The 14785-nt window shown below is 45.9% G+C and overlaps 1 protein-coding gene across 2 annotated transcripts in view; it reads right to left on the bottom strand.

Annotated features, from left to right (window-relative positions):
- slc24a3 (solute carrier family 24 member 3) overlaps positions 1 to 14785 on the bottom strand; it is a 498180-nt gene that overhangs the window by 173489 nt on the left and 309906 nt on the right. For both annotated transcript variants that reach the window (XM_038805855.1, XM_038805865.1), the window contains one exon: positions 6537 to 6611. In XM_038805855.1, the coding sequence (XP_038661783.1) occupies positions 6537 to 6611 (75 nt within the window). The remainder of the gene's footprint in view (positions 1 to 6536; positions 6612 to 14785) is intronic.

The raw sequence follows: 14785 nt of genomic DNA, 5'->3' as shown, positions 1-14785 counted from the left end.
GCCGAATTGCCTCCTTCTGCACTGTAAATTCTAGGATTCTATGTTCCTGTTGCTTTACACCTTTCCACTCTCTCTTTAAAGTTCCTAGTGCCACCGGAATTCAAATCCCTTCTGGAAAAAATCATAACAACATAAGAAATAGGTGTAGGAGAAGACCATTGAGCCCAATGAGCCTGCTCTGCCATTCAATATAATGATGGCTGATCTCATGTGGCTTTAACTCCACTTTCCTGCTTTTAACTCTAGACTCCCATGCCAATTCAAAAATCTATGTAACTCAGCCCCAAATCCATTCAATTATTCAGCTTCCATTGCTGACTATGGGAGCGTGTTCCAAACACTATCGGACCCACTGAGAAAGGAAATTCCTCATCTCTGTCTTAAATGGAAGGTCCCTTATTTTGAAACTGTGCCTTGTTCTAGATTAACCCCATGAAGGAAAACACCCTCAGCGCCTTTCAAACCCTTTCAGAATCAATATGATCGCCGCTCATTCTTCTAAACTCTAATGACTACAGGCCCCACTTACTCAACCCATCCTCCCTAGACAATTCACCTCATCCTATGAATCAGCCAGTGAATCTTCTCTGAACGGTCTGCAATGTAAGGGTGTCCCCCTTAAGTAAGATCATTAAATAGTTGTTTGTTCGTACGGAATATGGGTACTGATGAAAAAGGGAGACATGCTGTTCAAGTCAACCTGCCTGGTTTAAATTTAAATGAAGGCTTGGTAGTTAACTGCTCCCTGGTGCATTCTTCATGGCAACAGCTCTACCAGAGTCCATGCTAATCAATCAGCACTCACTTCTCATGCAGTATAAATTGTTGTTCCCTTTACTATTGGTATTCCTGTGAACTGTCCTGATAAGGGGACCAGTTTCCTGCCCATCTCTATCTTTCCTTTAGCCATGGGATGTGCCTCCAAAGGGGAAATAAAAACAGTTTGTTCATTCCTGGTTTCCCATCCCAGATTCTCGCTTTTAACTGTTTCAGTGGATCCATTGCTTCTGCTAGCCCATTTCTTCTACTCCAGCCTTGGTCCATCCTTCATTTTCCTCAATGACACTCACTGTACTGTAAATCCATAGGATAGAATCTTTTTTTTAAAAATAATTTTTATTCAAATTTTTCAACAACAAATTTTCTCCCAACAGTTAAAGTAAACAAGGTGTAAAACTAAACAGAAACAGAAAAATAAGTGCCCCACAATACAAAGTAATAAATTAATAACTAATAACAATACAAGAAAGAAGAAAATAGCAAACACACCGTTGCAAAAACAAACCCCCTTAACAAATCCCGAACCCCCTCCCCCGGGTTGCTGCTGAGACTGACCACCCTCTAACCCTCCACCAGGAAATTGAGAAAAGGCTGCCACTGCCGGAAGAACCCTTGTACCGACCCCCTCAGGGCAAACTTAATCTTTTCCAGCCTGATGAACCCGGCCATGTCATTGATCCAGGCCTCCGGGCTCGGGGGCTTCGCGTCCCCCCCTGTAAGAGAATCCTACGCCGGGCTACTAGAGACGCAAAGGCCAGGGTACCGGCCTCTCTCGCCTCCTGCACTCCCGGCTCCGATGCTACCCCAAAGATCGCGAGTCCCCAGCCCGGCTCCACCCTGGAACCGACCACCCTGGACAAAGTCCCCGCCACCCCCTTCCAAAACCCCTCCAATGCCGGACACACCCAGAACATGTGGGTGTGGTTTGCCGGGCCTCCCGAACACCTCCCGCACCTGTCCTCCCCCTCAAAGAACCGGCTCATCCTGGCCCCAGTCATGTGCGCCCTATGCAGCACCTTCAGCTGGATTAAGCTGAGCCGCACGCAAGAAGAGGACGAGTTCACCCTCCCCAGGGCGTCCGCCCACGTCCCCTCGTCGATCTCCTCCCCTAGCTCCTCCTCCCACTTCGCTTTCAGCTCCTCCACCGAGGCCTCCTCCTCTTCCTGCATCACCTGATAAATTGCCGAGATCCTCCCCTCACCGACCCACGTCCCCGAGAGCACCCTATCCTGCACCCCCCTTGGCGGCAATAGCGGAAACTCCACCACCTGCCACTTGACAAACGCCCTAATCTGCACATACCTGAAAGCATTCCCCGGGGGGAGGCCCCACTTCCCCTCCAACTTCTCTAAAGTCGCAAACTTCCCGTCGAGGAAAAGGTCCCCCGTCCGCCTGATGCCTGCCCTGTGCCAACTCAAAAACCCACCATCCATTCTCCTGGTGCAAATCGGTGATTGCCCCGTATCGGGGCCCACACTGAGGCCTTCACTTCCCCCCTGTGCCGCCTCCACTGCCCCCAAACTTTGAGGGATGCCACCACTACCGGACTCGTAGAGTACCTTGCCGGGGGGAGTGGAAGTGGGGCCATCACCAATGCCCCCAAACCTATACCCACACAGGACGCCACCTCCAGCCTCTTCCATGTGGCACCCACCCCCTCCATCACCCACCTACGAATCATTGCCACATTTGCAGCCCAGTAATACCCACACAGGTTGAGCAGCGCCAAACCGCCTGCCTCCCTTCTTCGCTCCAGGAATACCCTCCTCACTCTCGGGGTCTTCCGCGCCCTCACGAACCCCAGAATACTCTTATTCACCCTCTTGAAAAAAGCCTTCGGAATCAATATGGGGAAGAACTGGTAAAGAAACAAAAAACTCGGGAGCACCGTCATCTTAACCGACTGGACCCTGCCCGCCAAAGAGAGTGGCAGCGCGTCCCACCTCCTGAACTCCTCCTCCATCTGTTCCACCAGCCTCGAAAAGTTTAGCCTATGCAGGGCCCCCCAGCTCCTAGCTATCTGGACCCCAAGATATCTAAAGCTCCTCTCCGCCCTCTTCAACGGGAGCTCTCCTATCTCCCTCTCCTGGTCCCCCAGGTGCAGCACAAACAGCTCACTTTTCTAGGATAGAATCTTTATAGTGCAGAAGGAGTCCATTCGGCCCATTGAGTCTACACCGGTTTAGCTCAGTTGGCTGGACAGCTGGTTTGTAATGCAGAGGAAGGCCAACAGCACGGGTTTAATTCCCATACTGTTTGAGGTTATTCATGAAGGCTCTGTCTTCTCAATCTTGCCCTTCACCTGAGGTGCGTTGATCCTCAGGTTAAACCACTGCCAGTCAGCTTTTCCCCTCAAAAGGGAAAGCAGCCCATGCTCATCTGGGACTATGGAGACTTTACTTTATTATAGTAATGTTGGTGACATTTTCTATTTTTAAAAATATTTTTATTCTCCTCCTTTTCCACATTTTCTCCCAAATTTACACCCAACACTAAACAACAATCAGTAACGAATGCAATGTCAATAACAACAATCCCATCCTCCCGCCCAACCCCAGATATTAGCCCACATGTTAACATAAACAAATGACAAAAAGGAATCAGGAATCACCCATAGTCACCATTAACACATACAGTCCCTCTCCCCCCGGCCCTCCCAGCCCCAACCCCCTATAATGTTCGATGTAATCTAATTCTCGAGGAGTGCATAATGAGTAACGCCCATGAATTGTAGAACCCCTCCATCCTTCCCCTCAGTTCAAATTTGACCTTCTCAAGAGTCAAGAATTCCAGCAGGTCCCCCCGCCACGCCAGGGGCACAGGGTGGAGAGGCTGCTCTTCATCCGAGCAGGATCCGCCTTCGGGCGATCAACGAGGCGAATGCTACAACATCTGCCTCCGTGCCCGTTTCCAACCCCGGCTGGTCTGACACCCCGAATATGGCCTCATGAGGGCCTCAGGCCCAGTTTCTCGTGCACCATTTTAGAGATTACCCTAAAAACGTCCTTCCAGTAATCCTCTAGCTTTGGACACGACCAAAACATATGAACGTGGTTTGCTGGGCCCAACCCACAATGTTCACACACATCTTCTACCCCCTCAAAGAGCCGGCTCATTTTCACCCTTGTAAGGTGTGCTCTATATACCACCTTCAGCTGTATCAGCCCCAACCTCATAATGCTGGTGACATTTCCCCACCCCCCCACCCTGGAAACAGTTGCCGGAGTTTGAATCAGCAATCAGCTTTGAATTAGTAGATAGTGGGTTCAAGGCCAACTGAAGGAGTTGAGCTCGTAATCTAGCCGGACACATCTGGAGTCACACAGAGTCCAGACCGGGTAAGATTCCCTTCTGGGCATTAGTGAATCAGGTGGGCTTTGACAACAATCAATGATAATTTCACCGTCACTGATACTGAGATGAGCTTTATATTCCATGTTTATTAAGCAAGTTTAAAGTCCACTAGCTTCTGTCCACCATCCCCCCCCCCCCCCGAGCATTAGCCAGGGTTTCTGGATTGCTAGTCCAGTGACATTACCCACAATGCCACCATCTCCCTCATTGTAAGTGTTTTGATCCCTCAAGTAACCTCACAAGAACTAATTATTTGGTCATACTCAAATGAACAAATAAACAAGAAAATTTGCATTGATGGAGAGTCGTTCACAAGCTCAGAACATTCCAGAATGCTGCATAGCCAATGAAGTGCTTTTGAAGCGTAGTCATGGTTTTCACATTTTACATACGTGGCAACGTCTTGCCACCAACATTGAGAAAAGCACAGGGTGATGGTTCAACTGAGACATCAGTTTAACATCGCACCTGAAGGGTGGTATTTCCCTCAGCACTACCCTGAGGTCTCAGCACGGATCGTGGACTCAGTCTCTGGAGCAGGACTTGAATAGTGACCCTTTGGGCAGGAGTGTTACTGCTGAAAAATGGTTGGGAAAAAAAAGCAGGTTTGAACATGGACTTCGAGGGCAGGGTCTCATTCAAAGATACTCAGTGCCTGATAAAAGGATCCAGCATTTGAGGGATACTGCTGAGAATCGCCCTGCTGCCCTTTCTGCCGACACCATCCCCACACCTGCAATCCTCCACCCGCCATCACAACTGTGGCCCGAGATCCAGTAACAGAACTAGGCCTCGGGCGGTTTTGTGCCAACAGCAGCCACTGCCTCCTCAATATCCTGGGGAGTACCCACTGCTGCTGGCATTTAATGTGGCAGGCCTTCCCTAAAAGATGCAAAATGTGGTTCTTGGTAGCTCTCCAGCCAATGGACAAGACCCCGCCACCTCCATGGAATCTCCCCATTGTGTCCAAGATGGTGGTACCACCATCAGTACAGCCTCTACTGGGGAAAGGATGCAATTACAATGTGACATGTTTACATGACCATTTCCAGTATTAACATGGAGTTATAATGGAAAACATCGCCAGAAATATATGCAGATGCAAAATTATTTTCATATCTTATCAGAGAGGAGTGGATTAACAGGTACAATGTAAGAGTCCTTCCTGCTTATTTCTGGGTTTCCCATTTCTTTTCCTTTTATTACATTGGTCCATGGACCCATTATCGGGATGTTCCTTTAAGCAGAAGACTCAAAGTTGAAGCAGCATGTCCGCCAGGTCATTGTGTTGCCAGGTTTTGTTTTGGAGAGAAGAAGCCCGATTCCTTGGTAGCGGGTGAATTCTCGGAACCAGCTTTGGAAGGAGTCAGTTCAATTGATTAACTGGCAACTGGTGAGTTGGCCAAGGACAGTGTTCTACCTGACAACAGTCATTGATTAGTTCGATGTTGAGTCTGTGCAGAAAGTAGACAACCTTGCCAGAGAAAGCCATCTCAAGCCTCGAAGAAAATACCACCAAAGCATAAGACTGAACTTCAAAAATACATTGACTGGAAGTCTTCCCAGTTCAAAGATCTTCATCCTTTTATTTTAATAATATTTTCTTTTCCTTTCCACCAGCGTTCCCCTCTGTGTTCTTTGGCTCTGTGTGCGCATGCAGAGAGTGGGGCAAGTTCGGAAGCGGGGGAGGGTTGAGGAAGGGGTAGTTGGGAGTCAGTTACATTTTCTGTCCACTTAATTATAAGGGGCTGGATTCTCTGGTCCCCCAGCCACATGTTTCTCTGTGGCGCGCTGTTCGCTGGCAGCGAGACTCTATGTTCCCGCCGCATGTCAATGGGATTTCTCATTGAAGCCACCCCACGCCACAGGGAAACCTGCGGCGGGAATGCGCTGCCGGTGGGAAAAAGAGAATTCCAAGGGCCGGAGAATTCTGGCCAATACTGCACATGACAAAATGTTACTTGTGTTTTAAAGTTACGAACCTGGCGACTGTAGTTTACTGGGCTCAACCAAGGACCTGGGATATTTTAAAATAAAATCTAACCTCACCTGTATTGCGACTCTTTGTCAAGTGGGGCTGGAATTGGCTGCACACTAGCCCAGGGGGTTGCGACAACATTGGGAGCATTTTCAAGGGATGCAGCAAAATGGATTTAGGGAATGTTCAATCTCACAGAGTCACAGGAACAACAACCATTCCTTCCAACAGATCTTCCTGATTTCCTTTGTTTTTTTATGATCGTCAATAATCCATAATTATCAAATACAAGTTCAAAACACATTGCAATAACTTGTTATACAAGTCTGCCAATACTGAAAACCAATGGTTCACTACATTGCAATCTGGAGAGTTAAAATATATAACTATATATATATATATATATATTACGGGCAGCACGTACCTCACAGATCTTGTCTAATGAAGGAACAAAGTAGTCATCGCAGACAATTGCCAGAGCGTAGAACATGTACATGGTCTGTGGGAGAAAGAAAGAGTTTGACAGAGTAAATGTGGTTGGAACAATTCCTATCTTCTGCCGAAACAACATTTTACACATGCAGTTGTAAAGTATTGTGCGCCTGAGCAGAACTATTTGTTCCTTTAATTATTCTGAGCCACTAACACATAGTTGTTCATGAGATGTCATTAATTACTGCATTTCCATCAGTGGAAATGGAAAATTTTACTTCAGAGATGCAAGCGACAGCTGCAAATCCACAAATTTATATTTGGTTTGGAGGGAAGAGACCTGGGTGGGGGCGGCTCTGAGATCGTTGATATTTGTTGCACTTACCGATGTACCCACCTCATGCTGAAAGATTTCCCAGTACGGTGTGGAATTGACACAATTAAATGGTCTTCAATTAAACCCACCCTGGCCCCAGAACCCTTAGTCTCCGAGCCAAACAAAAATCTATCAATCTGCATTTTCAAAATTTACAATTGGCCTCAGGTTTCTGTGGATTTTCTTTGTGTGACGTAGTGCTTCCTGAAATCATCCCTGAAAAACATGGCTCCAAACTGCTCAAACTCTGGATTGGATTGTTCCATTCAATAATAAAATCATAAGCTGAAACAGGCAGAATTCAAATTATCTTCAGTCCCAAGCCTCAGTTCCTGAGACAAACCAAGACTGCATTTTGGTATATTCCTTTAACTTTTTAAAATCACTAAAATACTGTTGTTGCTTCTACACTTTCAGGAGTTTACATTCATTTGGACAGCATTATTGAGCGAGAATTTCCAAGAGGGATATGCACCATTGCCGTAGGACACCTAATTATACAGTAATGGAGGGCTTCTGGCACAGTGGATAGTGTTGCTGCCTCTGAGCCAGAAGCTCCGGATTCAAGCACAACTCCAGGAATTGATGGCCAAGGAAAGTGTGTTCATAATGTGGCCAAACAGGCTGATTATCAACCTGTAAATCCTTCCACGACGCTAATGGCAAGAGCGGGAGTGTCGCCGGTTCAGCCAGAATCGTGAGGTAGTTTTCCATCACTACATAAATGCGACCAGTAAGGAAAGACAAAAGTGTTCTCTTCTAAATGTATTGATCAACGGAATAGTTCAGCCATGAATCAACAGCTTTAATAGCTGGAGCGATTCAAAAGAACTCCAGCACAGTAAACAGCTACCGAGACCCTTGCAGTTCCCAATGTAATGGCCCAGATCTCCCTGTTCAAACCTCGTTTGCCATTTAGTCTTGGATATCTTCACGTTACATTAAATCTCCTTCCATCTGGAATTCGGTGAATGAGTTGATCACAAGGGAACAATTCTGATTGCGTAGCCAATGAAACATAGGTCAGGCTTTTAAAACAGCATTCTCATTTTACTGCCCAACTTGGATAAATTAAAAAGCATATTCACTAGTCTAGCTTAACTTTGCTATTGCAGGCCAACATCACTTTAATGTGATCCTGAATGAGACTGTTGACTTATCAACATTCCATTCATTTGACCCAAAGAATCATATCAATGCTTCCCTGTACGTAACTAGTTAACAGTAACTGCACGAGTGTTGAAGCTAACCTGAATTTCAATGGTACTAATGCCAGTTCAAATGTTTCTGCGTATGAATGTTGGATAATCCTTGAGCTTGCGTCACATGCAGTTACATCTAATCTTTAAAATGCTGTAATTTTCTCAAAGAAAATCAATTATTCCACATTGAAACACAAAGGTGTAGTTGGATTCATACAAAGAGCATTATTCGCCTGGGATCACTTGATAAAGATAAACCTCAGAATCAAAGAGAATTTAAAAAAAATTTTGAAATGTAGTGACGTCCCATTATTAACACTTTTATTGTCCACTACAGTGACTAATTACCTTCCCTTTATAATTAAGCCTCAGTTACTTTCTATGTTGAGCATACGGTCCTCACCTTTACTATTGTAACAAGCATTGGCCATTGGCAGCACTGTTCTCTAATTTGCTGATACGCTGGCTGTGGCATATTCCAATTACAAGTGCTTATAATAAGGAAATTCATGACGCAAGTCATTAATTACACTGTTATAGGAAATTCTGCAGCATTGTCCTGGATTCCGGCTTTCCTGATGCTGGTCAGAGGCAGACCAGATGCAGAGTAAATCTCAACTGACAAGACCCCAAAGAATTGTGTTGACTCTAGTTGGACAGCAGAACTTCCAAATCTCCCAGTGTGTTCCTTGAGTTTCCCCGCATCAATCATCCTTGGGAAACACTGTGACTGCGATGGTTCACCTCTGGTTGCTAATGGACAATTTGGATGTAAATTAATGGGCTGGTGATTTTCAGCGGGGTGAGGGAAATTGAGCAATACACGGAAAGTGGTCTCCTTTTCAACCCCATGTGTCTATCAATAATCAACACTGTGTGAAAACCGCCTATGATTGTAAAAGCTGGAAGGACAGCTTTTTTTCAAATTTAAAACAAATGGACCTATTGCGGAACCGAGTTTGGGAAGCGCTGATCGACCTCAGTGCCACTTTCCAAAACTGGGTTCAGTGGTAGGTGTACTAGCCAGCCTATCAGCTGCCAATGCACTGTGAAGCCATCCACTGATAGGATGGGCAAGTCAGGCAGTGGAAAGTCAGGGCGGTAGCGAAGGCGACCGGGCGGCAGAGTATGGTCGGCCAGATCCACAGTCGGAAGGGAGGCTGACTCAGAGGCCGCGAAGTGGAGAGAGAGAAAGTGGGAGTATGGGTGGGAGAGAGAAAGAGAGGGGAAGAGATGTGAGTGTTGGTGTGAGTGAGAGAAAGGTGGGAGTGTGAGTGTGAGAGAGAGAGAGCGAGAGAGAGCGAGAGAGAGAGAGAGAGAGAGAGAGAGAGAAAGAGTGTGAATGTGGACAGGAGAGAGGGAGGACTGGAGTCTCCAGTCGCCCAGCTGCGTGTTTCTCGGTGGCTTGCGTTCACTGGCGGCAGGATTCGCTACTCCCGCCGTTTGTCCCATGCTGCCAGCGGGAAAATAGAATCTCAATGGCCGTATGCCGGCCAGAGCGAGAGAGGCGTGTGCGTGAGTGAGTGAGAGAGGCGGGTACGTGAGTGAGTGAGAGAGGTGGGTGCGAGAGTGAGTGAGACAGGCAGGCACGTGAGTGAGTGAGAGAGGCGGGTACGTGAGTGAGTTTGTGAGTAAGAGAGGCCGGTGTGTGAGTGAGTGAGAGAGGCGGGTACGTGAGTGAGTGAGAGAGGCCGGTGTGTGAGTGAGTGAGTGAGTGAGTGAGTGAGTGAGTGAGTGAGTGAGTGAGTGAGAGAGGCGGGTGCGTGAGTGAGTGAGAGAGGCGGTTACGTGAGTGAGTGAGAGAGGCCGGTGTGTGAGTGAGTGAGTGAGTGAGTGAGTGAGTGAGTGAGTGAGTGAGTGAGAGAGGCGGGTGCGTGAGTGAGTGAGAGAGGCGGGTGCGTGAGTGAGTGAGAGAGGAGAAAGAACGAGAGCGCGAACGAGCGCGAGAGAGTGCACGAGAGAGAGCGAGAGAGAGCGCGTGAGAGAGCGCGAGAGAGAATGTGTGCTTGTCGATGAGAATGTGTGTTTGTGCATGAGAGAGAGGAGCGTGTGTGTGCGCGCATCTGATATGAGAACCTAGTTCTCCAGCAACACTCCTAATTTTAAAAAAGTTTGTGAGCAGAAAAAACAGCATCACTCCTCCCATTAAAAAAACAAAAGACTTAGGTATTTATTGAATAAAAGATGCTTTAAATTATAATAAATATACAGATAAAAGAAACAGAAAAGACTTTTAGATGTTTGTTTTTATATGTTTGTCGCTATTGCACAAAAACAATCAATGTTTTGTGACTTCAACATAATAAGGATGTTTCTTGGGGGTTCCGTCAGTATTCTTCGGAGGTCAAAGGGTTCCATAACTGGAAACATTTAGGAAATCCTGATCGATGACCAGCCATGATCGAACTGAATGGAGGAACAGGCTTGATTGGACAAATGGTCTGCTCACGTTCCTATGTTTTGCGCCCATTTGGGGCTGTTGGACAGGACATCATGTGACAGAGAGGTAATGCTGCTTACAAGAAGTCAGCAATGGTTACAAGTTTAAAGGGCCTCTACTTTCTGATCGTCCCTTCATTTTTTGCTGAAGGCTCAAAAATCTAAAAGTGGCACCATCAGTTTCACCAGCAGAATCTGTTGGTGGATGCCAACAGAGTCTCAGTGGCAGGATCTTTCTTTTGCCCATGTGCCACCTTATCATTGCTGCCATAAAACACCCACAAACATTTTCACAGATGATGTATGAAAAATTCAGTGGCCAACAAAACATTTCGAACAAACGGGTTGCTAATTAGCCATTTCAAAATGGAGGGTGCCGATTCCAGTGCTTTGCTTGTCTTCCATAGTCTGGAAGAGCTTGAATTATAGAATTTGCAGTGCAGAAGGAGGCCTTTGGCCCATCGAGTCTGCACCGGCCCTTAGGAAAGAGCACCCCATTTAAGCCCATGCCTCCACCCTATCCCTGTAACCCAGCAACCGCACCTAACCTTTATGGACACTAAGGGCAATTTATCTTGGCCAATCCACCTAACCAACGCATCTTTGGACTGTGGGAGGAAACCGGAGCACCCGGAGGAAACGCACGCACACACGGGGAGAAGGTGCAGACTCCGCACAGACAGTGACCCAAGCCGGGAATCAAACCTGGGACCCTGGAGCTGTGAGGCAACTGTGCTAGCCACTGTGCTCCCGTGCTGCCCACCACATTGCCAACTCTACATCATCACGGTTTTACATAGGAACAGGAGTAGGACATACATCCCCTTGAGCTGGTCCTGCCATTCAATGAGATCATGGCTGATTTGTGGCCGAACTCTATATACCTGCCTTTGGCCAATATCCCTTTGCCAAACAGAAATCGATCTGTCTCAGATCTAAAATTAACAACTGATCTAGCTTCAACTACTGTTTGTGGGACAGAGTTCCAAACCTCTACCACCCTTTGTGTGTAGAAGTGCTTCCTAACATCTCTCCTGAACGGTCTAGCCCTAATTTTGAGACTATGCCCCCTAGTTCTAGAATCTCCAACCAGTGGAAATAGTTCATCTTTATCTACCTGTCTTTTTCTGTTAATATCTTGAAGACTTCGATCAGATCACCCCTTAACCTTATACATTCCAGCAATAAAAGAGACTTTTATCCCCTTTAGCCAGAATTAAATCCAAGTTATAGAGTTGCAATGCAGCGTGCTAACTCTACACTCATGCAACACCCGTGTGTGGACAGTGTAGCCACTGAAGTTGGCCATTCCCTAAATACAAAATGGAGGAACGCAAAGCTTACAGGTTAAAATGGACAATGTTAACACAGCACAAGCAGGCTGCACCAAGCCACTGTGTATTCTGTCTGCTAAGAGAGCAGACAGCACCGAAACGAACATTCCGCATACTAATGTGGCAATCTCCGGGATAGTTAACATAGTAATGGAACGATCCCAGGGACAATGGACACAAATGGGGAAGTGATTGCAACAGTGTATGGGAAGCCAGACACCCCGGCACCAGCGGGGTCCGAAAACAAAGCACCTGAAAACCCGCCCAGTAGCCAAGGAACAGCCTCAGTATTGGGGGGATTCAAACATATCGATTGGGAAGAGACCCAATCGATTCCCAGCAGGAAAAGGGTCCGCCCAAAAGGGCGCGTAGCCCTAGGACCTATAAAAGACAGGTCCCACACATAGTTCGTTCTTCTTAACCAGCCCTCCTCTCTGGACCCGCATCTCGACCAGCTTTTGCCAAAGAAGACCTCGAACGAGAGAGAGGAGAGGTTTGGGACAGCAGCCGCCAACAAGTAAGTGTCTCACAACGATCGCTACCAGAGATAGACACTCCTGACCCCTTTTAACCCGCACCAACCTGAAGTCTGCAGACCAGAGCAGAGCAAGAGACCTTGTCCCCTGATCCGGCAGTTCCCTTCGAGATAAGTATTGGTTTATTTAGTGGTAGGGATAGTTTAATCCTCTTAGCGTGTGCATGGGTAGTTTTATAATTGTATTATAATAAACTCAGTTGTTTGAACTTACTAATTGGTGTATGGTTTTATTGCTTTGAACTTGACCTTGAAACTTGTGGCGGTATCTTAACGATACCTGGCGACTCCAGAGCTAAGTAACGAGACAGAGCCAAATTGAGTGTTAAGCACACTCACCCAGAACGAGCAACAACAGAATTCTTAATTAATTGTGTTAATTGTTCGGAATATTCTCCAGTACAACACATTACATAGTATTCAAAGATTAATCATGACCAGTTACTGTTTAGTGTGGTATATTATCACATTAACAATCATGCATATATTAATTGACTGGCGTTGCAATGCTCATGTATTGTGTGAGAAAAGATGACGAGACTGGAAGAAAAGAGAAGCCTGTTGAGTTCCTCACTCAGTGATCGGACAGGACACAAATCTGCTAAAATCCAAAACTAAAACCACCATGAAAATTCTTCAGCTGGACTTGAGCATATTAGAAGGGCAAATCAAAGAAATATGAAGAAAAACATTTCTCCTGTCTTGAAGTGTAGCCTTAGGAGCGGCACAGTGGCTCGCACTGCTGCCTCGCTGTGCTGAGGATCCGGGTTCGATCCTGGCCCCGGGTCATTATCCGTGTGGAGTTTGCACATTCTCCCCGTGTCTGCGTGGGCCTGATCCCCACAACCAAGAGTAGGTAGGTCTAGGACAACTCATCGCTGCCGACTCATCGCCGCCGACTCATCGCCAGCCCAACTCATCGCCAGCCCAACTCATCGCCAGCCCAACTCATCGCCAGCCCAACTAAAAATTGAAATTCATGGAGTGCTCAATAAAATTCGGTGGATATTAAAAACATCTTTATTCAAAATCAAAGTCTCAAAAATTAATGGAGGTGAAAAGACTTATTTTATGTTATGAGAAACACCGCGTAAATATTCAATAGGAATCCTTTCATTAAAACTTTGGACTATCCTAAGAATGCGGTTATCAGTATCTAGGTATCTTTTTAATTTTGCTGGTGGTGCACTGCCAGCTATAAGCAATTCCAAATAACAGTCTCGTCCTTTTTGAGCTTTTCTGAGTGCATTAATGAATTTCCATATTGTAGGATGTTCCATCCCTAATTCCATTTGTAGTCTTCCGTTTGCTGCTTCTGCGTGGTTGTTGGTTTTGTCTTCATGATTTAAAGTTCGAACAAACAAATTCCACATTTCCATTGGGAAGAGTGGGGCACGTCTGCTATTTCCACGTCTGTTTAACTGACCTTTATAATTGTTTTCGAGCCAATTCAGGATTGGCAAATGCTCTGTAGATAATTCGTCAACTAAGGCATCAATATAGGAATCTATATGTTCGACAGGGACAAATGCAAGAGCCAGTATCATCTTGACTTGTAACGAAAACTTGCTGTCGTTATTATAACGAGAAGTTAGACCCGAAGCCGCAATGTGCTTCTGCATATTTTGACTAAGGTGAAAGAAGCACCCTTTTAATTCTACGTTTGGAAATATTTCTTTGATTGCACTAAATGCCGCGAGTTCAAAATCACATACAATTGATTTCGGGTTTACGGTGGGCTCAATTTCTTTTATCATTTCAAATAACCTTGAATATGTAACTTTTTGCTTGTTAGGTAAAAGAGCATAAAGTACTGGGATGACACCTCCGAATTTTTGAGCCAGTACAATATACACCTGAGAAAATAGCTTCGGAGCTATCTTAAAGGTTCCATCTATATACCAAACTTCTGATGAAGCCAACTATTGCAACCAACTTCTCCTTCCAAATAGCAAGATTCTGTCTTCTCCGGGACCACTGTCTTTTAATAAAAAATCTTCTTTCTGGTTTGGCTCCGTTTCGTAGGTCGCATATTCATCAGGGATTGCTAACTGATGAAGGTCAATTGGGTCTGGCGGAGGGACGCTAATTTGATTCCGTTTCCGTCAAATTGTTTTCTTCAGAGCAGACACACACGGTAGTGATCCTTGTTCCGCTTGGGAAACATTCGCCAAAACTTCATTAATCAATACTGAATTTATCAAAAATGAACAAATATCCATTATGATAAAACTTCTCTTTGCCTCGCTGACTTAAAACTTGCTCCATTGTAAAGGGTTTAAAATTGGAAGAATTTAAAATTGAAGTTCCTAGAAACGGTAATTTGTGGATCTAGTTAGTCGGTAATTACTTGTT

This window comes from Scyliorhinus canicula, chromosome 1 (assembly GCF_902713615.1).
Source record: "Scyliorhinus canicula chromosome 1, sScyCan1.1, whole genome shotgun sequence".
NCBI classification, from domain to species: domain Eukaryota; kingdom Metazoa; phylum Chordata; class Chondrichthyes; order Carcharhiniformes; family Scyliorhinidae; genus Scyliorhinus; species Scyliorhinus canicula.
Note: the sequence above shows the minus strand (reverse complement) of the source record. Positions and strands in the feature narration are given on the sequence as shown.